This window comes from Aedes albopictus, chromosome 2 (genome assembly GCF_035046485.1).
Source record: "Aedes albopictus strain Foshan chromosome 2, AalbF5, whole genome shotgun sequence".
Taxonomy (NCBI): domain Eukaryota; kingdom Metazoa; phylum Arthropoda; class Insecta; order Diptera; family Culicidae; genus Aedes; species Aedes albopictus.
Window position 1 is genome coordinate 100,777,353 of NC_085137.1, and position 23,752 is coordinate 100,801,104.

Consider the following 23,752-nt stretch of genomic DNA (forward strand, 5'->3'; position numbering starts at 1 on the left):
ATTATCTAGAAATTCTAAATCAAAATATAATTAATCATCAAGGGTCTTCTTCAGGGTGTATCCCCGGAATTCCACTAAGGATCTTTCCTGATATTGTTCTTAATATCTTTTTGAATGAACTTTTTTCTTTTTTTGGGTTAATGCTTTCATCTATAAAATTCTCAAGTGATTTTTTTCGTAATAGGGTATGTGTGCCATCAGTAATCTCATGCTCCCATTTTCATCCTATTCGAAAACAAGCGATTACGGCACCGATTGACTTCGTTCTTTTGGTTTGTATGCATGCTCACTTCTAACAAAAAATACAAAAATAAGAAACAAAACAAACAGCGCTTCAATCCTTTGTTTTTCGTGGGATGAAAATGGGAACCACATGCTTAATAAGGGAACCAATACCCTAATTGATTTTTTCTGTAAAAAAAACCTGTAAAAATATCGAAAGAAAAAGAAAATTCTCGAAAGAGTTTCTGACATAACTATTATAAATTTTAGTTCCAAAGTCGTGCACGCTGGCTGTAGTGTATAACAAGCGCGCACGGCATTCGAACTGAGGGGAGAAATTCGCTACGCGCATGGATATAGTACGATTGATCTTTTGAATACAGTAGACGTTCGCTCGGTGCAAACGGTTTAACTGCAATGCTTTTTAACTGCAAGTCCGCTAAGTGCAACAATTTTGCAGTTATCGCACCGCTATCTGTCAAAAACAAAACGTCAACAGAGATGCGATGTTTTTCGAATGCACTACAGCTGCATTGCGATGTTTTTGAGTGCATTCTGGCTGCGTCCAACAGCAATTGACAACTGTTTGACGGCTGTCAGTCGTTGCAGTTAGCGAATTTCATTCGGTAACTGAAACGTAAACATGTTGCACTTATCGAACGTCTACTGTACAAGTTTTTCAAAAATGGAAATTTATAAAAAAAAGCATATAAATCCCTATGAGAATTAAGGCCGGACGGGACGGTGGCTGAATCGTCCGCCATTGCTCTGTTGCTAGTAAGATGCAAATCTCAACTTCTACTTCATATTATTAACTAGAAATTTGATCGTTCATTTGCTCACTTGTGGTGCACAATCGACTAAAGTTTCAGCTACGTCAGTGCAGTGGAAATTGATATTTGCTTCTTCAAAATCGCGAGGCAAATTGTTAGAAAGAGAGGGAAGATAGGAAAAATTACACGTCGTCCCGTGCGGCCTTAATGGTGAAAACTTTGAAGAAAACCCCTGAGGAATCTTTGAAGAAATTCATGGATAAGTAACTGAACAAGTACCTAGAGAAATTCTAGAAAAAATCCTGAAGAAATTTTAAACCAGCAAGAAAGTCTTTAAACAATGTAACATTGTCTTTCAGGAATTTTCCCAGAAATTTCGTCCAATGATTGCTGTAGGGATTTTTTTAGTATTTTCACTGCGGAGGAAGGTATTTTCTGTTTATACAGGCATCTCCCCATGGGTTTCTCTTAGAATTTCTTCAGTATTTCCTCAAGACGTAGACTCTAAACTACGTAGACTCCTCTAAACTACGTAGACTCATTTTTGACCATTTCAGAATCACCCTCATAGACTTTGTCCATATAAAATTTTCGAAATTAGTATGAAGCTTAGACTTTGACCAGGCCAACAGTCTACATAATTCGTAGACGAGCCCTAATGTATTCTCCCTGGGTAATACTTATCTAAAGTTTAAGTTTCTTTCTATAATGTCTCACTGGGATTCTCCAGACATTACTAATCTTTTTTTTAATTTATAAGAATTACCCTTACAATGTCCTATTCATGCACATTATTTTAAGAATTCCTCGAAAAAGTTTGTATGAGGTACTGCATATAAAAACTTCAGAAATTATTTCCTTTTCATTCAGGTTTTTCAAGGTTTTTTTTAATAGATAGCTCCAAGATTATTTTTTTTCCAATATTTTCTTTGCTACAAATTACTTCATAAATCTTTTGGTATATTCTCTTGAATGACGGGCTCTGGCAGATATCTACAAGAACGCTAAAAAGTCTTGAAGAAATATTGTTGAAAAAAACATGAGATAGAGTTGTGATAAAACGTCTCTAAATTGCAGAAAGCTTAGAACATTTAAGATGAACTGCGTTAATTTACGAATCAACAGTTCAGCTCCCAGTAGATTGTTCAGATTGTATGTTCAATATATACGTAATGAAGAAAAATAAAACTTTACTTCCACACTGTCGCGGATTTGGCGCGGATTTGATTTCACAATCGCGCGGATTTGGCGCGGATTCAAATTTTGCTCGCGCGGATTTGGCGCGGATTTTTTTCCACGCTTCTCGTAACAACCCTGGGTTTGGAATCCGTTGTCCGGAATTCTCTGGAAATTCCTTCATCTCATAAATTCTACAGCAATTTCACCCAGAGATACTTTTTTGGATTTCCCTGGAAACTCTTCTAGAAGATTCATCGGCGATTCCTACTGGGATTTTTATTAGAGTTCCTCCAGAGATGCCTTTAGGAAATATCATGGTATTCTTCTAGGTAATCTGTAGAGATTCCTTTTGAAGTTCTATTGGCATTACTCCCTAAGGAGTGCCTTTTGGTTTACGTAATCTCAAAGTATTTCTTTGAATTTCTACTGAAGAATGTTTAGGATTTCAAATCAGGCAACATGTGATTCCTCCAAGAATGTTTCTGGGATTCCTCTAGGTAGCCTTGTATGATTATGCTTGATGATTTCTTACAATACGTTGAAAGCTTTTATTTGAGTTTCCTCAAGGAGTTTCTTCTGAGATTCCCACAAAGTTTCCTTCTGGAACTCTTCTACAAATTTATTCCTGCATTCCTCCAGGATTTTTTTTAAGACCGCCCAGAAATTCCACTTATGATTTCTGTAAGAGTTTCTTCTGAAATTCCTATAAGTAGTTGTCCCGGTTTTCTTAAGATAATATTTTGTAATTCCTTGAGATGGTTCCTCTGGAAATTCCACAAGAAGTTCTTCCGGTGATTTTCCATGAGTTATTTTAATATTTCCATCAGAAGTTTCATCAGGAAATCTTTGGGGAGTTTCTTCTGAGATATTTCCAGAGATGCTTTAACGGATTTCCTTAATAGTTACTTCCGAGACATGCAAAACTCATGGATTTTATTCAATGTTAACTCCTGAACTCTCTTTAGGTTTCCGCAAGAATTTCCTTCTGGGATTCCTTCAAGAATATGTTTTTTTTCGGATATACATAACAGTTCCTGACCCCTGGATTTTTTTCAGGAGCTCCTCGCCAACCAGAACTTAACTAGATTCCTTACTTATTTTTCTTCTTGAATTCCTACAGGGATTTATTCTGTAGCTTCACAAGGATTTGCATTCTTTAATTAATACAGGCTGGGTATCAAGATATCCTCTTGAAATACCTGTAGAAGTTGCTTCAGAGATTCATTCAGATGGTTCTACAGAAATGCCTGGAGAGAGAAGTTCCTCCTGGGTTTTCTTCAGGAGTTCCTACTATTCTTTCGAGAATATTCCCAAAATCTCTTCTGAAATTTCACCAGAAGATCCTTCTAGGATTTCCTCGGTTATTTTTTTCTGGAATTCCTTCAATTTTTGTGTGGTATTCCATTAGGAGTTACAACAACTTTCTTTCAGAAAATCCTCTTGAGATTTCTGCCGGAGATCCTTCTAGGTTTCCCACAGATAGAAGTCGACTCTTTTTTTGTGGGATTCCATTAGGCTATCTGTTGAGGATCTACCTCGAAGAGTTATTTCTGGTTTTTTTTTCATGTAATCCTTGTGGAATTTGTCCATGAATTTCCCCAAAAATTCCTTATAGGACTCCTCCAAGATTTTCTTTTGGCATTTATGTGATTTTTTTTCTCGACATTTCAGCAAAAGTTCTTTTTGGGATTCCTGCTAGAGTTCCTTCTGGAATTCGTCCATGACTTTGTTCTTGGGTTCCTCAAAGAACTTCTGTTCGATTAACTTTTAAAGGTGAAGATGTGCCGAAGCCACACTCGAAATTTTCAAGAGCACAAATCTGAAGAACCGATTGTCGGTTTGCGCTGAAAAGTTAATCGATTCGATTCGATTCGTTCGATTCGATTCGTTGTCGGCAGGATCAAATTTTCAGCGCAAACCGACATTCGGTTCTTCAGATTTATGCTCTTGAAAATTCTCTTCACCTTAAATCGCGTTTGGTATTTCTTACAGGATTTCCTCCCTAGAGATCATTCAGGAACTTTTCCAGAAGTTCATTCTGGGAATCTTCCAAGAGTTGCTCATTAAAAATTTTGTGTGAATCTTACTGAAGTTTTTTTAGGGAATTTTCCTTCCAAGATTTTTCCAGGAGATCCTTCTAGAATTCCCACAGATGGTTTTTCAAACTCCACTCAATTTTTTTTGTGGGATTGTAGGAGTTATCTCAGAAAGTTCCTTCTGATGTAACCCTTGTGAGATTTGTCCAGGGATTTCTTCTTGAATTCCTCCAGGAGTTCCTTCTGGAATTTCTGTAGAATTTCCTTCTAGCATTCCTGCAGGAGTTTCTTCTGGAACTCATCTATTGCTTCGTTCTCGGATTCCTCCGAAAGTTTCTGCTGGATTCCCTTCTAAATAGTGTTTAAAATTTCTTCATGATTTTTCATAGGGTTTCCTCCAAGCGTTCCTGCTGGGAAATCTCCAGAAGTTCAAAGGTATCTTTCCATCAATCCTTCTGGGTATTTATCATTCTGGAAATTTTCGAGGTGTTTGCATCTAAAAAATCTCTAGGAGTTCCTTGTGTAAATCTCGCGCGAGTTCTTTGTGGGAAACGGAACGTCCTCTAGAATTTACGAAACACTTAAGTAGATCAGTAGTAGTTCAGTTTATTTTAAGTTTTCTCAACGAAACGTAACAAACACATGCCAACCAGCAAATCTTCAAATTTATTACAATAAACCCTCCTTTTCGCTATCTCTCTCTTTCCCAAACAGTCAAAAGAGGACAAAAGCGACTCGGAAAATGAGTCCAGCAGTGATAGCAAGAGCGAGTCCGGTTCGTCGGATTCGGAGAGCGAGAGCGGATCCGGATCGTCCAGTTCCGGGTCCAGTGATAACGAGGACCACCAGCAGCAGCACAACGAGCGGGACAATAGCAGTAGTGTGAACACCTCGGCGCAAAACGACAACGATAATGCGCAGGATGGTTCGAAGCCGGAACAAAACGGAACCGCTGCTTCCGGTGACGAGGAGGAGGAGGACGACAACAACTCCAGTGCGAACAACCATCGGAACGCCAGTAACAAGTCTGGTGACGAGGATGAGGAAGAGGAGGAAGAAGACGAAGAAGGGGAAGAAGTGAATAGTAGTGGCGCTGCCGGAACAGAGCAGATAAACAATAGCGGTGAGACGAACAACAGCAAGTCTCAAAGCAGTGGCCACTCGGAAGGGTCCGGATCGGAGGAGGAAAGTGGCGAGGAAGAGGACAACCAGAGCGAGGCCCACAACGGTTCGGATTCGGACGACAGTGGCAAACCGAGCAACGCCAGCCAGACCCAGGAGGATGATGATGACGACGGTTCCGGAAGTCACAACTCGGACGAAGAGGAAGAGCAGGAGGAGGAAGAGGAGGAACATTCGTCAAAAAGTAGTTACGATGTAATATTTACCTTCCTTACGGATCATTGGTTGTATTAAATTGTTACTCTCTCTTCACTTGGTTCTTTGTCTTTTTTTCGCGCGTAGGATGAGGACTACGCCGCCAACCGTCGTCGGAACAATGCACGCAAGAAGGCTGCCGCGGCGCAAGCAAAGCGCAAGGCGGCTTCAACGGCGCCACCCAAGAAGAAAAAGAAGAGGTAAGTGTCGTTTGAAAATGGTTTATCCTTCCTGTCGTCTCAGTAATAGACAAACAAAAACTGTTTAGAAACTATCAATTAATTACGCAATACATTTTTCACAGAATATCGAGTAGGTAATTGTTCACTTTTTTTCATGAAAACCCAGATATTCTGGTACGACGCATAATATTTCTCAAAACACATTCCTCTATCTTCATTGACGATGTTTATTTACTGTTAACCATCGCAAGCATTCATACATGACGTATTTTTTTGTTTGATTCGCCTTCTTGTAGTTTTTCGAAAAGTAAGTCCATATGTTTGTTGATTTGCAGCTAATGTAAAAACTTGAATAATTCTTCAAATTAGTTCAAACTTATTTTTATTAACTTGGCGCAAATTTTATAATGAAGCCATTCATTTCATCGATAAAAATTCGAGATCACCCTGTATCAGTAGTTTGAGGTTACTTGTGTAAGGCATGGGTGGTTTTATAATGCCTGCTTCATATACAGGGATTCTCAGATAGTGCATCGCGATGCACTTGCTGCACCGCGAAGTATTGATATTTGCACCGCGGCACTTTAAATATTTTCTCTACACTTGAATTCATTACATGTTCGATGGAAAAACAAACGGGTAAATGAGAACAAGGGAGTTTATGTAGAAGAGTAATGCGTGTCAATATATTAACCCGTAACGTGGGTAGATCACCTTGGAATGGTGCGTTACGGCGTAAGATCTACCATACCATACCAAATTTTAATCTTGCTATTTTCCTGTCTGGTTAATTTAAATGCAGGATCAAAATTTGGTTTACTTTTTTTACTGTTTTTTTTGTTTAATTGTTTTTTATTCTACTTTTGTAATTTGTTTTTCACTGCTAATGTACCGTTTGTTTCAGAGGGATGCAGGTAAATTTGTCCCATGTGTAAATAACAATTTACAAAAAATATAACTGTTGTGAACGTATCACCATTTAATACTATTTTCTATTTCAGATTTACAAGCAGCGATCAAAACGGCAAAGCATCTCCTTTGTAGAAAGATTAAGATTACCGTACAATTCCGTGGCAGGTAGACCACGGTGTCCGCGTCGATTTCTTCGAGCCGAGTTTCGTAATTTCGCGTGTTCTGTTTCGTAATTTCGTAATTTCACGGGTGTTGATGTGTGTTTCTTCCGTTTCTTATTTTCGCGAATCTCGTTTTACGCGAACTATTTTTGATATAAAAAATGAAATGGCTGGAAGCCATCTGGTAGTTAAAATATAGTGATCGGGGCGTGAGTGTGGTATCCGGGATCAGTCGTACAACGCCAGTTAGCAGTAGATGCGGTTTTGTTTTCTCGAATTGATTGTGCGGTGGACATTATTCCCTGACATGTCGTGTATGTGAGGACGTATTCAATTTTTCGCGAGTGCATCGTTCATAGCAAAACAAGAATCGGTCTGGTGATTGTAGCAATTTGTTTACCAAAACAAACAAATCATCCCTTCCCGTATCCAAACTCCTAGTGATTACTCGTAGTAACGCAGAGAATTCCTCGGTTATTGGCCTAAGCGAGAATCACGTCATCACTTCCTTCCCTATCCTCAATTGACCCGCATTCGGACGCGGCCGGCGCTGGTATTGCTTTTTAAAAAAGTATTGGGATTTCAGCATTTACACAATGAGGAGAAGGCTAGTCCCAAGCATTATCTGTTGGTTCTTTGTGTAAATGCAGCTGTCCTTGCAATAACAGAGGAGCAACCGCGGGCGGTCAATCATGCTCATGCTCATGCTCATGCTCAAGAGTAATGCGTGTCAATATATGTACGTTTCATATGCAATACGTACTAATGTCATAGCATATAGTGTTTGAATCAAACAAACTTTTAGAAAATTAACATTTTCCAAATCGAATTGAAATCTTTTTCAAAACTTCGCGTTTCATCTTGTCCCACCCGTTTCAACTTGCCCCAATGTAGTCCTTGACCTGATTAATGGATTTGCTGGCAGGTTGCCGTATTATTTAAACAATATCTGTAAATGAAAATATACCTTACCTAATTTTTTCGATGCAAATATCTCAACACTATTCTCAATAATTCGTCATGGATATGGCCAGCATTTATAATCCTACAAAGAATCTACAAGGGGCTGTCCATAAACCACGTGGTCATTAGGGGGTGGGGGGGGGGCCGGCCAATGACCATTTTGTATGGACAAATAAAAAAAAATGTATGGACTAATGACCACCGGGCGGGGGGGAGGGGAATAGGAAATCCAGCAACGATGGGACTGTTATGCGAGTGGGGGCAGATATACCTTAGGGGCTGTCCATAAACCACGTGGTCATTTTTTGATACTTTTCAACCCAGAACCTAACAAATTCCGTTTCCAATTTCATCGTGTGCTTTTGTTTTTTCGCCGCCAACCGTCGCGTCGAGCGTTCATAATAGACGATTCAACACTTCATTGTAAACTGAATCAGTGAACGATTTCTGATTAATAACCAAAATAAGTTTTTTTTGTTCGCTATCTTTGCTTCTCTGCTCTCCTATCAATTCCGATGTCACCATGCGTGAGTCGTGTCTGGTCGCATTCGTTCTCGGCGCGCAATGTTCTCGCTCAATTGTTGCCAATTCGGATTTTTTTTTTCGGGTTTTCCTATATTTGAAAGCAGGTTATATCGAATGTAAATACTAAGAATATATAGGTAGCGCATTTAGTTCGCCACTGGACTATCGCACTAGTTTTCAAGAGTGCGAAAACGCAAATAAAAGTGAGAGATTGCATCCAATCGACTCGGTGTATTAAGAGCACTTATTCTGCATACATCGAAGAATTAGTGCGCCGAAGACATCAATTTGATTTGATGCAATCGCGTAGTTTTATTTGCATTTTGGCACTTATGTAGACTCAGTGCGCAGTCCTGTGGTGAACTAAATGCGGTATACTGGATGACAATACTTCTTCTCTCGTTAGAACAACTTCGAAACTACTAAGCCATGGCTACAGCCACTATAATTTAAAACACGCATGACAACAGCCTCATGCATGACATAACATAACATGAACACATTTATGTTGAACCAAGGAAGCTTCTGTTTCTATTCTTCTGATATTCATCTAGTCACAGCTAGTTATACTCTGGTTTGTGAATCTGTTATTAGGGGCTGTCCATAAACCACGTGGTCATGAAAGAGGGGGGGGGGGTTTGGCCAATGCCCATTTTGTATGGAGGTAAAAAAAAATGTATGGACTAATGACCACGCGGGGGGGGGGGGGGGGGGGTTGAGAAGTCCAAAAAAATGACCACGTGGTTTATGGACAGCCCCTTAGTATTTAATTAGCATTTGTAGTGCTCAGGCTGTTTCGGGCATCGATCAAGTACAAGATGCGCAAATCGTACCCTAGCACGGACATCAAAATTTGGACAGCCTTGTATTGTGGCCTGAATCAGGGAGCCCCTGAGGATTAGTAATTCCTACACTGAGGCAAAAATTTCTTAAGAAATTCATTACAGCGGTCTTATGAAAAATCTCATAAGAAGGCTCTTATGAAAATCATAAGATATCTTATGAAACGTTGATCCCGAAAAGCCAAACTTTTTAGTGCACTCCAATCGTTCCAACTTTCGAAGCGTCGATGGGCGCGTGAGTAAAGCACGCGTTCTCCGATCTCGACGTTCCTGGTTCGATTCCAGGTTGCGATTTTGTTTTATATTGCGCAAAAATATTTCATAAGATGTCTTATGAAATGATATTATAAGAATTTCTTATGGATATCAAAAGTTTTTCTTATGTCGAAATTTCATAAGACAAATTTATGCCCTTCTTAAGATCAGTTTTCTCAGTGTAGACTAAAACAAGCTATGAATGCAGCGACAGATGCTGCGAACTAAAAGGCGAACTGCCAAACAAAATACAATTCTAGGATGACTGATGGACCAAGAACAATTATGAAACCTCATCATCCTGGGTTCGGACCTCGTTATCCATATGGTTGACTGGGCATAATTTATGTTATGTGTTGCATGTTGTGTTTTGTGCATTTGTAATGTTCCATGTTGTTTTTGTATCAGCACACAAACGATCCCGACACGGGAACTAAAATCAGGGTGGCCAGCGAACCGGGAAAACCGGGAGAACCGGGAAAAAGCCGGGAATTCGGAATCACCGGGAAAAAACCGGGAAATATTCGGGAATTCAGATTGCCACCGGGAAAATTTTGCATTTCCATACTGCTCTATTATTTCTAATTTTTAATCACTTTTTTATCATCCATGAAAATAATCTGTAATGCCAAGCTTGTTGCTGGTTTAACAAAAGTTGCAATATTTCGATATATTTTATTGAAAATACGACTTGCGTTATATTTAGATGTTGAGAATTTTAAAATCATAATATCGGTTGCTGAAGTCATTTTAAAAGTTATAACTGTTTTTATTCTTAGTTTTCAGCAAATCAAGAAGAAACAATAATTTATAATTCCTGCGTAATAATGTAAAGAGTTTCAGTAAACTTAAGTAAAGGGCAATCTTCCTCTGAATTAGTCTTGTATCGATGTCACCAAAATACAATAATGCTACAAAAACTAACAAGGGCACTCACATGTTTCTTTTCACTTGTCTACATCAAATTGAAATTGTGGGAAATGTATTTTAACAACAGCAACAAGGAATTGATGAAAGACAGACTAAATGGAGTAAATAGGACGTTGTCATTGGCTAAATTTTAACAACAGTTATGTACAACTAAACTGAAGCCTAGAATCAGTATTTTTACTTGGCCAAACGTAATTCTAAGCAGTTTTTTTTGGCAAGTGTTACTAAAACAAATAATGTTATTATATGGAACATGAGAGACGAACACAAAATAATAAAACCTATAGGCTTCTGAAAAAAAAATGAAAAATTGTTGAAAGGAATTAACGATTGCTCAAAGGAATTCAGCAATAAGGCCAGTTTCGTGTTCAAAAGGAATCGCTCAAGAAATTTTAGACCAATTCCTGGAATAAAAATTCCACAGTGACAGCCATTTGAATTGTCATTCCTTCGCAACTGCGTACTGCGAAGAAAAACGGTTTCTTGGGCGATTCATGCAAGAATTTCTGTAATATAATTGCTTTCCATCAAAAGTTTGAATATTTTTCAAAGAAGCCTGTGTGCCAAAAATGGCTGAATCTGAACATGTTGTTTATATTAAGTTGATATGAAACATCCTCAAAATTTTAACACAAGTATCAGGCATACTGTATCAATTCTAGTGGAAATGATGTTTTGACGTTCAAACTAAAAATGAGAAGAAATGTGAAAGTACTTTACAGTTGCAAAAATGTACATGTACAGTTTTTACAGAAACCTATGTTTCATTGGCGTTGCAAAAAAATGTCATCAGGAATTAAAATTCTTAAGAGATTATTTCTGAATTTTATCTAAAAGAATCTCTTGAAGTTCACCCAGGAGTTTAATTGAAAATTCAAACATATGTTAGTTCTGAAATTTATCCAGGAACAGCTCCTGAACCGATAGGGATTATTTTATTCAACACAAGTAAACAAACAAGTAAAACCGGGGAAAAATTGAAAATTTCGGGAAAAAACCGGGAGAAAACCGGGAAATCAAAATCTGAAATTCACTGGCCACCCTGTAAAATGAGCATTTGTATGCTTCTGTTAATAGTTACCAGTAATGTATCGTCCAACGTTGGGCACGATTCATTTGTAGTATTCCGCCAAATTTTTTTCCGTTACATTGGCGCCCAACTAAAACCCATTTTTGTTCTGTGTTCAATTCAACAGTTAGTGCATACCCATGTAGAAATTGTAAATTCATTGTTTGTAGACTCCGCTTAATTGTAGAGAATTTTGAAGAAAGTGATTTGACCAGAGTGAATTGGCGTCTGACAAATTTCGCTGGACTCGATGTGAGGATTATTTTAGATTTGTGAGATTTGTGGTTTTTAGTGAAGACCCATATTAGGGCCCATATAGCCGAGGCGGTAAACGCACGGGTATTCAGCATGACCATGCTGAGGGTGACGGGTTCGATTCCCGGTCGGTCCAGGATCTTTTCGTAAAGGAAATTTCCTTGACTTCCTTGGGCATAGAGTATCATCGTGCCTGCCACACGATATACGCATGCAAAATGGTCATTGGCAGAGGAAGCTCTCAGTTAAAAACTGTGGAAGTGCTCATAGAACACTAAGCTGAGAAGCAGGTTTTGTCCCAGTGAGGATGTTACGCCAAGAAGAGGAGAGAGGAGGAGTGAAGATCGTGTTGAGCATTTTAGGTTAAGATTTTCGATGTTCTACAAGGAATTTAGATGTCAGTTACGTATCTCTGGTCAACTCAAAGCAGATAGTGAAGCACGAAGAATTCTTCTGCGACCGTAGCCTGAATCAGGGAGCCCCTTAGGATTAGTAATTCCTAGACCAAAACAAGCCTAGACCAAAACAAGCTATGAATGTAGATGCTGTGAACTAAAAGGCGAACTGCTAAACAAAATACAATTCTATGATTACTGATGAACCAAGAACAATTATAAAACCTTGTCATCCTGGGTTCGGACTTCGTTATTCATATGGATGACTGCGCATAATTTATGTTATGTGTTGCATGTTGTCTTTTATGCATTTGTAATGTTCCATTTCGTTTTTGTATCAGCACACAAACGGCCCCAACAAGTGTGGGTCATCGGAACCGTTTTCTCAGATCAAAGCTTTTTTGGTTCCGTTTCGGGTCCTGAGTATCTGTGCAAAATTTGAGCACGATCGGTTGCGTCTACATTTTGCGCATTGCAATTGAAATTTGTATGGGAAAACATACTTTTTTGCATTTTAGCCATAAGTTGAAAAAGTTTGTCTGAAACTTTTTAACCGATACTGTAAAATGATAGCCTAGGATGTTCTGAAAAACTTTGTTGAAGTCCGCAAAGCGATCCGATGCTTGTAAAAATAGTTATAACCAACGAATCGCATGCATGTGTTTATGCTTTAACATGTAATGAATAACAATAGCAACAAAATCATGCTGTTTCGCCAAGCAATGCCAACGCTATAACTTTTTTCATAAGCATCAGATCACTTAGTGGTCTTCGACAAAGTTTTTCAGGACATCCTAGGCTATGTTCTCACTTTATCGGTTACACGGTTTTAGAAAAATTCGAGCTTGTTATGAGAGAAATTCAAAAAAGTGTGTTTTCCCATGTAAAACCCCATACAAACTTCAAACGCGATGCGCAAAACGTAGATATAACCGATCGTGCCAAAATTTTGCACACTTATTTGGGTCCTAAAATGGGATCAAAAAAGCTTTGATCTGAAGGGATACCATTAAATTTTTCATTCTTCCATATAAACGATGACCCACTCTACCCCAACACGGGAACTAAAATGAGCATTTGTAGGCTTCTGTTAATAGTTGTCAGTCCAACGTAGGACACGATGCATTTGTAGGGTTCCGCAACATTTTTTCCGTTACAGCTGCTTTCACCTTTCAATAACTTTGTGTCTGTTCAATGAGATGCTTGCTTACCATTAAAACGGCTGATTCGTGAGATGAAGCCTATGCAGGACAGTTGTTTCATCTGCTGGACTCTCACTTCTTCTACGTAGATTGTTTTCTCATAATTAGTCTGATGAGTTTCTCAATTGTGTTCGTTGATGATCACTTTTAAGGTTCTCCTATAGTCCTCAAGAAAGTTATTTTCATCTTTTGCATATCCGACAATCGACTTGTGCTATCGTCACGTACAGTTGCGTAGGTTTTCAAATACCTACCGAGGCAGACGTCGGTACTGTACGTTGATGAATGTTAATCCAGTAATCTGATTCTGAAGTCTAAACCAAAATCTCAACACAATGTTTCATCCACAGTTTTCCTTCAAATTTCTCAAGTTTATGTTCTATATATCGTGCTGTCCCAAAGTTTTCCAAGGGGAAGCCGGCGGTATCTCATGTAACTGGCAATCCAAGGGGCAGAGTCATTTCTACCTCGAATCGAAACACACGTTCGTAGGAGGTGCTCCCGGGAATTTCGATATTTTTCGAAGAAATTTTACAGCCATTGTCTGAGGCCTGATTTGAACTTGTACAACTGATATAAGTGAAGTATTTTGTGTTTGAAGTGTGGAAACTTTTTAAAACATTGAAATTTTATAAAAATAGTTGAAAATCGATATTTATTGTACTGTTTCATTGACAAACACACAGTTTTGTTTGGGATCTGTTCGTTAGTGACTATCTCGAACTTTGCAACAAGGTATGAGGTAAGAAACAGTTTTCGAGCTAGTTTTTCTAACAAAGTTTCACAAAAATCAGTTTTACATCTTTCCTTGACACAATTCGAGAACATTCCACTGTGAATGGTATTGCGCAGGATCGAAAATTTTTCACTCGATGACGACACACGACGAGCTATAATTATCAGCACACACTCTTCCGGGAGGTGAAAAAATTTGCGTCGAAATCTAATTCGCTTTTGTTGTTTCGTTGATTATTTGCAGCAGTAACCGGTGGAAATCGGAAACATCGGAGGACAGCGATGCCAGTGAACCGGCCAGTTCCGACGATGAGGACGACAGTCGGAGTTACGGGGCCCGCAGGGCAGCCGCGAAAAAGCGTCCAGCTGCGAAGCCGAAACCTGCGGCAGCCAAGAAAAAGAAACGCGCTGCGGCTTACTCGTCGGATGAGGCTAGCGATAGTGGAGGGGAAACGTCACGGCAGGGTCGCAGCCGGAGGAAAACAGCTGTTAGCTATAAGGAAGCGAGTGGCGATGAGGTGACTGATAGCGAGGATTTGCTTGAGGTTGATCAGGAAGCGGAAGAAGCAGCTGCCGCGGCTGCTGCCGAAGAGGAGAAGACTGAAACCATCGAAAGGATAATAGGGCAACGGATGGGCAAGAAGGGTGCCACCGGAGCGGCCACTACAACTTATGCCGTGGACGAGGGTGGCGATCCCAACGAGGGTGTCGATGAGAAAGATGTGGAAAACACAGAACAACAGTATTTGATCAAATGGTCTGGATGGTCGTATCTTCACTGCACGTGGGAATCTGACGAAACGCTCAAGGAACAGAAGGTGAAGGGTATGAAGAAGCTGGAAAACTACATCAAGAGGGAGAAGGACATCGAGTACTGGCGAAAGTATCAAGCGGGACCCGAGGACATCGACTACTTCGAATGCCAACAAGAACTCCAGCAAGACCTCCTAAAGAGCTACTACAACGTCGAACGAGTGATAGCGCAAGTGGAGAAGCCGGAAGGTGGAATTGATTATCTGTGTAAATGGGAATCGCTTCCATACGCGGATTCTACGTGGGAAGATGCAAGTTTGATAGCCAAGAAGTGGGAAACGAAGATTGAAGAATTCCAAGAAAGAGATAACAGCAAGAGAACTCCTTCAAAGCATTGCAAAGTGATAAAGAGTCGACCGAAGTTCCACCACTTGAAGTCCCAGCCGGATTACCTGGGCGAGGATCGAGGTTTGAAGCTCCGAGACTATCAGATGGACGGCCTGAACTGGTTGGTCCTGACTTGGTGCAAGGAAAACTCTGTCATTCTGGCCGACGAAATGGGTTTGGGTAAAACAATCCAAACTATCTGCTTCCTGTATTATCTGTTCAAAGCGCAACAACTGTATGGTCCATTCCTGTGTGTAGTTCCGTTGAGTACGATGACGGCGTGGCAACGAGAGTTCACCATTTGGGCCCCAGAGCTGAACGTCGTTACGTACTTGGGCGACGTGGCCTCTCGTGAAATTATCCGTCAATATGAATGGTGCTTCCCTAATCAGAAGCTGAAATTTAATGCCATTCTGACCACGTACGAAATTCTTCTGAAAGACAAAACCTTCCTGGGAAGCGTCAGCTGGGCTGTGCTCTTGGTCGATGAGGCCCATCGACTGAAAAACGACGATTCTCTATTGTACAAAGCTCTGGAAGAATTCGACACCAACTATCGGTTACTCATCACCGGAACACCGCTCCAGAACTCCCTCAAAGAACTCTGGGCCTTACTACACTTCATCATGCCAAACAGGTTCGATGCCTGGGAATCGTTCGAAAGGCTCTACGGGAACACCAGTAGTGATAAATCGTACACCAAATTGCACAAAGAACTCGAGCCGTACATTCTCCGGCGAGTGAAGAAAGACGTCGAAAAAAGTCTTCCGGCAAAGGTGGAGCAAATCCTCCGGGTGGAAATGACTTCCATTCAGCGGCAGTATTACCGGTGGATCTTGACGAAAAACTTCGACGCCCTGCGGAAAGGCACCAAAGGTTCGATCAATACATTCCTAAACATTATGATCGAGCTGAAGAAGTGCTGCAACCATGCTCTGTTGACCAAACCGGAGGAATTCGAAACCCAAACCAATCAGGACGAGGTGGTAGTTCAGCTGCTGAAGGGATCTGGCAAACTGGTCCTCTTGGACAAGTTGCTCTGTCGATTGAAGGAAACAGGCCACCGAGTGCTTATATTCTCCCAGATGGTCAGGATGTTGGACATTTTGGCGGAGTACCTGCAAAAAAGGCACTTCTCATTTCAACGGTTGGATGGCAGTATTAAGGGCGAACTCCGAAAGCAAGCGTTGGATCACTTCAATGCGGATGGATCGACGGATTTCTGTTTTCTGCTGTCGACTCGTGCCGGTGGGCTGGGAATCAATTTGGCCACTGCCGATACGGTCATCATTTTTGACTCGGACTGGAATCCGCAGAACGACCTGCAAGCGCAAGCCCGAGCCCATCGAATCGGACAGAAAAATCAGGTCAACATCTACCGGCTGGTGACAGCGCGTTCCGTCGAGGAAGATATTGTCGAGCGGGCGAAGAAGAAGATGGTCCTGGACCATTTGGTCATTCAGCGGATGGACACAACGGGTCGAACGGTTTTGGACAAGAACGGAGGCAGCAATTCGACGAATCCGTTCAACAAGGACGAACTGTCGGCGATTCTGAAGTTTGGAGCCGAGGAATTGTTCAAAGAAGACGAGGAAGGCGACGATGAACTGGTATGTGATATTGATGAGATTCTAAAACGGGCGGAAACCAGAGATGAGAATCCGGAGATGCCGGGAGATGAACTGCTTTCGGCGTTCAATGTGAAGACGTTCGATTTCGATGAGGAGAAGGAAACATCTGCGATACGGAATACCGTGAAACAACCAACGGAAGCTGATCAGGATGGAGACACCAAAGACTGGGACGAGATTATTCCTCAAAACTACCGAGAACGGGTTGAAGCGGAGGAACGGAACAAGGAGTTGAACGATCTGTATCTACCACCGAGGAGAAAGACCCTACAACAGCTGAACCAAGAAGAAGGCGGCGGCGGCAAGAAGAAGCGGAAGCGGCATGCCGATGACGACACAGAAGATGAATCGGATGGCAGCGACGATGGCAAAGCCGGTAAGAAACCAAGTGCAAGAGGAAGGCCCTCAAACAAAGAGAAAATTCCTGGTTTTTCGGACAACGAGCTGAGACGGCTTATCAAGAGCTACAAGAAATTCCCTGCCCCGTTGAAGCGGTTGGAAGCCATCGCAATGGATGCCGAACTGCAAGAAAAGCCCCTTTCGGAACTAAAACGAGCAGCGGAGATGTTGTACGATCGGTGTGTCCAGTTCATGGAACAATCAAAAGAGAACGAGGAAAAGGATAAAACTTCTGCCGAGGAAAAAGCCAAGCGAGGTCCTCGTTCGGCGTTCTCGATTCGCTTTGGTGGTGTGTCCTTTAATGTGAAAACCCTCCTGCAGTGTGTCGAAGAACTGGCTCCTCTGGATGAATTTCTTCCGCAAGATGCGGATGAACGAGCCAAATGGATTCTGAACATTAAAACCCGATCGGCGAACTTTGATGTCACGTGGAACAACGAAGATGACTCACGGCTACTGCGAGGTATCTACCAATTCGGCATCGGTTCATGGGAGGCCATGAAAATGGAAGAATCTCTGCAGCTGTCGGACAAAATTCTTCTGAATGAAACCGATAAGAAGCCTCAAGCGAAACACCTCCAGTCTCGAGCCGAGTATTTACTGAAGATCATCCGTAAGCACATCGAACTCAAGAAGGGTGTCGGTAAAAAGCCTCGCAAACAACGTAAACCTCGCGGTGAAAGCAAAGCAATCTCTGCGGAAATGGTCCATTCTCCGCTGTCTCCAGGAAATCACAAGGAAGATGCGGAGCACAACGAAACATCCGCAGCGGAGGACAAGAAAGTCTCCCACCACGCGCCAAGTATTCCCAAGATCAAGAAAATGTCCGAATCGGATTCGCACCACCATCATGATCATGATACGAATTCAAATGGTCCCAAGGAAGATCATAAGGAACCTCACAAGGAGAAGAAGGAGCGCAAGAAGAAGGAGCCGAAGTCTAAAGAGACCAAGAAAGACAAGAAAAAGAACACGGGGCCAATGCATTTCACGGCCAACAACGAACCGTGTGCATTGAACATCATCGGGGATCTGGACCCGAGCGTGTTCAACGAATGCAAGGAGAAGATGCGGCCGGTGAAGAAAGCACTCAAGACGCTTGATAACCCGGACCAGACACTGCCAGCGGAAGAACAGGTCAGCCAGACGAGGGCTTGTCTGCTGAGCATTGGCAAACAAATAAACCAGTGCCTCCTGGTCTACAAAGACCCGGAGAAAATCAAAGAATGGAGAAGCAATCTGTGGTACTTTGTATCGAAGTTCACCGAGGTCGACGCGAAGAAACTGTTCAAACTGTACAAGCATGCACTGAAGAAGAGTGGCGAAAGTGACGAAAGTCACGGAAGCAGCGAGAAAAAGAAAGATCATCACCATGGCCACCATCATCATCATCATGGACACGGACATGGTCATGGTCATGGTCATCATAATGAAAAAGATGGTGGTTCCGCCCAGAATTCACCGGTCAAGGAGCCAAAATCAAAGTCGAAAAACGTTCCTGGAGCACCGCAGGCTCTGCAGACGCTAGGTAAAATCAAAAAGATAAGCAAGAAAGACAACAGCCAGAATCAGCAGCACCAGAGTGCACTGGTAGTGTCCACGCCATTGGCCGACCAGGAAAAGGAGAAACCCTTGCTCAGCGAGCGACGGGACCGGAAGGAGAAGAAGCGCCTACATGGTGGAACCGGTGCGCCCGATCGGGGAGAAGATGGAGGTGGCAAGGATGACGGTTCGTATCAATCCAAGCGCAAGCTGGAAGATGGCGAGTTGGACGAGAATAGCAAGGAGTACAAGCGATTGCATGGCGATGGAAGGTAAGGATTAATGATAGATTTCAGGGAGAGAACTGCAATCGTGTTTGCAACAAAAGTCCGATGTGTAACTAATTTTTATTTTCAGGAACAATCGAGATCGGGACAAAAAATGGGATGACTATGACCGGGATCGAGGCTCACGTGGCGGTGGCATGTCTCGAGGTCCTCCCGGTACGCCTCAGGGAATGCGCAGTGGTGGGTTCCAAGATGGAGGAGGGCGCGGGGGACCCTATCCGGACGATCGGTGGAGTGGTCGAGATAGGTAAGGACACATCACCAATCGGATGATCGGAATTAACCAATAGGGGTAGTAGGGGCAATATGACCATACGGGGCAATATGAGCCACCCTGAATTTGGCCTTATTATCAAATTTTGTTCTGTTTAAAGCCTTAGGATCTTTAATAGAATGCTTCAATCATGTCTCACTGTAAAAACTTTACCAAAATTCGATTCAGAAATGGAAATATTATGAATAATATATTTTTTTTGCTTTGAACGCAAAAATGTTATAAGATTTAAAACTCCAAAATAAGCTTTTAACAGATAACTCCCTACTACCCAGGTAAATATTCGATTACAGTTGATACTCCTACTATTACTGAGCAATTTGTGAAAAAGTCTGCATTTTTTCGAAACTGAAATTACAATAAAACAAGAATTTTCCGAAACTAGTCTCTACGGGGCAATATGGTCATACCTGCTCGGACCAACATGATCGGTTTTATTTTGTAACCTAACCTCAAAATTTTGCTGTCAAAACATGAACATTATCTGCAGAACCATGGTTCATTACTGGTATGAGGTTACAAGCGGCGATTGAAACGAAAAAAATGGTCACATAGCAGCCTGAACGTCGCCAAGACACAGGCGCCACCACAGATTACATCCCAATCTAAAACGTTCAATGAAACCGTATATTTGCGGTCTTCGCTTGGAACGATATCCTCTTTGGCAACGGCCAAGGAAGGTTGTTTTAGGAACCGTCCATAAATGATGTAGCATTGGAGGGGGAGGGGGAGTCCTTGATATTGCTACGAGCCATGTATTAGGTTGGAAAACAAATTACGTATGGGGAGGAAGTGTAGAAAATTGGCCAAAAATGCTACGTAATTTGTAAGTGCTCCCTTACTGAATCTCCCTTAGCCCCAGAGGGTGAGAGATGGAACCAATGCCATCGTTGCCATTCTTGGATACATGGCTGTGATGGAAACATGTGCCTATGTTCAGTCAAATGTTGCGTTTAACAATAAAATGCGATGAAATCTGCTTGTTTTTTTTATTATTTTGAAAGGAAAACAATCAAATTCGTATAAAATACACTGAATTGTTGTTAAATAATCATATTTATATATTTTTTATTCCTTGCGAAACATTGTCCAAAAAAACAAAAAAGCTTTAAATGGTGGCCCATATTGCCCCGCCTGGTGGCTCATATTGCCCCGTATAGCTGGGAAACACATGAAAATAAATGGTTTTCAAAAGTATTTCCCAACAATTAAAAAAAAAGTTTTTTTCATAATTTATCGACGCAATATGAAGGGAAACACTCCTAAGCATGGTTTAATTACATTAAAATAATTATTTATTGAGTTTTTCTGTGCATTTCAGAACGATTTCGTTAGGTGGCCCATATTGCCCCGATCACCCCTATCTAACATGAATCGCTTTTCCGCTTCAGGTTTAGTGACCATAAACGTGACCGATACGATGGTTACAATCGACACCCGCAATCGAACTATCATCGCGATCACCGGGACCGGGATCGAGGTGATCGATCCTACAAGGATAAGCGAAGGTATGTACCCCTCTCGCGGGTATTTCCCCTTGTCCAAATAATGCTAAATATTTCGTTTTCCTCTCGCAGTAGATACCCGCCCGCTCCAGGAGGCTACCCAAGCAACCATTACGGCATGCCACCGAGTGGTTACTACCCGCCAGGTGATAATCCGTACCGATATGCTGCCGGGTACGACCGAGGAGGAGGTCCGCCAGGTGGTGGAGGCGGCCCAGGGGGAGATTTTATGGACTATCGAAGTGGTGGTGGTGGAGGCGGCGGCGGTGGAGGAGGAGGACGAGGGGATTACGACCGAAGGCCACCTCCTCCGACTAGTTCGTAGGTTCCCATCACTCCAAACAAAAACCACAACGTAGGCAGTGAAGCTGTGCATGTGACGGCTAAGATCTAAATTAGACTTTTTTCTCAATATAATAGTGTACAGAACCAAGGACAGATTATTTAACTCAGAAGATGCTATATAACCTGATATATAGTGAGAGCAATTTGGTACTTTTTTGATACCACCTTAGGGGCATAACAAATAGGAATTAGTAATTATTTTCTCAGAAAACAAGTAAATCTTGTTTTTTTAACTCAGTTGATAATTTATTAAGTCGCAAGTTTTGCAAGTAAACAAAAAAGCGCATCGCAAATCGTTTCCTTCATTTCCCGTTTTGTACAATCCCCTCATCGTGGAACAAACTCATCTCATATTTTTCCGCTGGACGTATAAATTTACTGTTTTGGATACCTCAAGTTTTCGTCCCTAGGTTTTAGACCGGCAATAGAAGGAGGCATTTTGTGTTCGAGCACAGTGACGCTGTGTGTAAATAATAGACGCGAAAAAAAAATCCGATTTTTTCTGTGTTCATGTGGATGTTCTAGGATGCCGTCTCTATATTATTGTGACCCGTGATGTACAGTTGTAAAAATTTGATACAGGAGTTAGGTCGTAAGCAATGGAATCCGCATGCAAAAAACAACGGAACACTCAACCAAGTGAAACTGACGGCGCGAAGCTGTGGTGTGAATGTGCACTAAAGACTGGCAAATAGTAAGGTCTTAACAAACTAAGGCTTAGGAGAAAACTAATTTACCAACTATTTTAATTTATACCAACACAACAAAATCGATTGTCGATAAAAAGTCTATTTTATTTGCAAAAAAGAAAACAAAATGAAGCCGTTACTGGTTGCAGAAACATCAAACATGTTGTCCTAAACCGTTTTATTTCCGAAATAGAATGAAACAAAATTCATTTGCAAAGACTTCTGAAAAATGACTTGTGCATCTCTAAAATGCCTAAACAAAACATGTAACTAAGCGCAGTTATCAGAAGAAAAAAGATAATGAAAAAAAAAGAGATACATTCTACAATTGGAAGAAAAAATAATCAGTAAAACAATAAACAACCATCAACATTAAGACATGACTGGTTTGTGCTAAAATGTACCGAAATAATAAGTATATTCCCACCTATTATCTTTGTAGAATAATTGTGCAATTCAGTATCATAATTTTTATTTGAATGTTTTATGTATGCCTACTTTTACACATTAGTTTATTAGTTATTGAATGAATTGCATAACGAAATAAGATGTATCATACTCGTTGCAAAATTTGATTTTTTTCAGCGCAATCTTTCATTTGCAAATCATTGCATACATTTGTTTGTGCAAGTGCACTGCTGCATCATTGTACAACAATAACATGTAAATGTATTAGTATGAGCCTGTTCACCATTTTGATCTGTATTTCTCACTCCTTTGAAAAAAAAAAAATGAAAACGAGGAATTTTCAAAAATGTGACGTTCCATTGATGCTGATGACATCATGACGTCATGCTCGTTTGAATACAAATTTTAACAGTCCGTTTGGATACATTTGATTCATTTTCGCGAATCTATTGTCGTTTTCGTTTTTGCGGTGGAGCTACACCGGTGCAGCACTTTTGCACCGAAAGTGTTCGTTTTTGATTTTCGTGCTGCACCGGTGTAGCACTTTTTCTGCACCGCTCAAGATAGTACTGCACTCAAAAATTCGAGAGTGTAGCGGGTGTACACTAGAGATGGTCGGGTTTCAGAGTTTACAGACCCGAACCCGACCCGTACCCGAAAAATTTCAAATCTCAAAACCCGTACCCGACCCGAACCCGAGATTTTTTTTTTCTTCAAACCCGAACCCGAAAAATTTTCGGCGATTAAGCCCGAACCCGACCCGAACCCGAAAAATATATTTTTCACGAAACCCGACCAAAACCCGAAATCAAAAGTAATTATTAAAAGTAACGTGCATGACAAATAGAGCATTTTTTAAGTACTAAATTATCTACACTGGTACCCAAACCCGACTTGAACCCGACGTTATTCAAACCGGACCCGACCCGTACCCGAAAGTTTTGGAATTTTTAAAACCCGGACCCGACCCGAACCCGATTTTTTTTTTAAATTTTCAAACCCGAACCCGACCCGTACCCGTCGGGTTCGGGTTCGGGTCTGAAAACCCGAAACCCGACCATCTCTAGTGTACACCGTGTCCACCAATCAACGTTCGCAAAGTTGTAAATATTTTGGTTTTTATTCACGCACACCAATGCAACTGCACCGAAAATGTTCGGTTTTGCAGTGAAAAGTGTAGCACGAAGCGGTGTAGCACCGCCACAAAAACGAAAACATTAGTTTGTGATGTGTGTATGCATTTGTAGGGTTCTGTTAAGTTTTTTTTCTCGTATACGTCGTACGATGTGACACACGATACATTTGTAGTGTTCTGCATAACGTTTTTGCACGAACTTGAAAAACAAAGGAATAATGAGAAAATTCGAAATAAGTAAAATCACGGTGCTTCATTTACCGTTAATATAAAAAAAAGTATACCATCAAAACCTGAAACGCCATTCTCTTCCTTCATCATTCCTACACCTCTGGACAAATTTTTAAAAAAATCGTTAGACGAATTTTTGTGTTACGCCCTTTT

General features: G+C 41.1%; 1 protein-coding gene across 2 annotated transcripts in view; it reads left to right on the plus strand.

Annotated features, from left to right (window-relative positions):
- LOC109419757 (chromodomain-helicase-DNA-binding protein 1) overlaps nucleotides 1-22,201 on the plus strand; it is a 28,708-nt gene extending 6,507 nt beyond the window's left edge. The window contains exons 2-7 of one of the 2 annotated variants that reach the window (XM_062850133.1): nucleotides 4,925-5,587; nucleotides 5,675-5,787; nucleotides 14,258-18,997; nucleotides 19,083-19,259; nucleotides 20,678-20,794; nucleotides 20,867-22,201. In XM_062850133.1, the coding sequence (XP_062706117.1) occupies nucleotides 4,925-5,587; nucleotides 5,675-5,787; nucleotides 14,258-18,997; nucleotides 19,083-19,259; nucleotides 20,678-20,794; nucleotides 20,867-21,116 (6,060 nt within the window). In that variant the 3' untranslated portion in view covers nucleotides 21,117-22,201. Of the gene's footprint in view, nucleotides 1-4,924; nucleotides 5,588-5,674; nucleotides 5,788-14,257; nucleotides 18,998-19,082; nucleotides 19,260-20,677; nucleotides 20,795-20,863 lie in introns of both variants that reach the window. The other variant, XM_019694027.3, reaches the window with a different exon arrangement.
- Nucleotides 22,202-23,752: the final 1,551 nt, after the last annotated feature.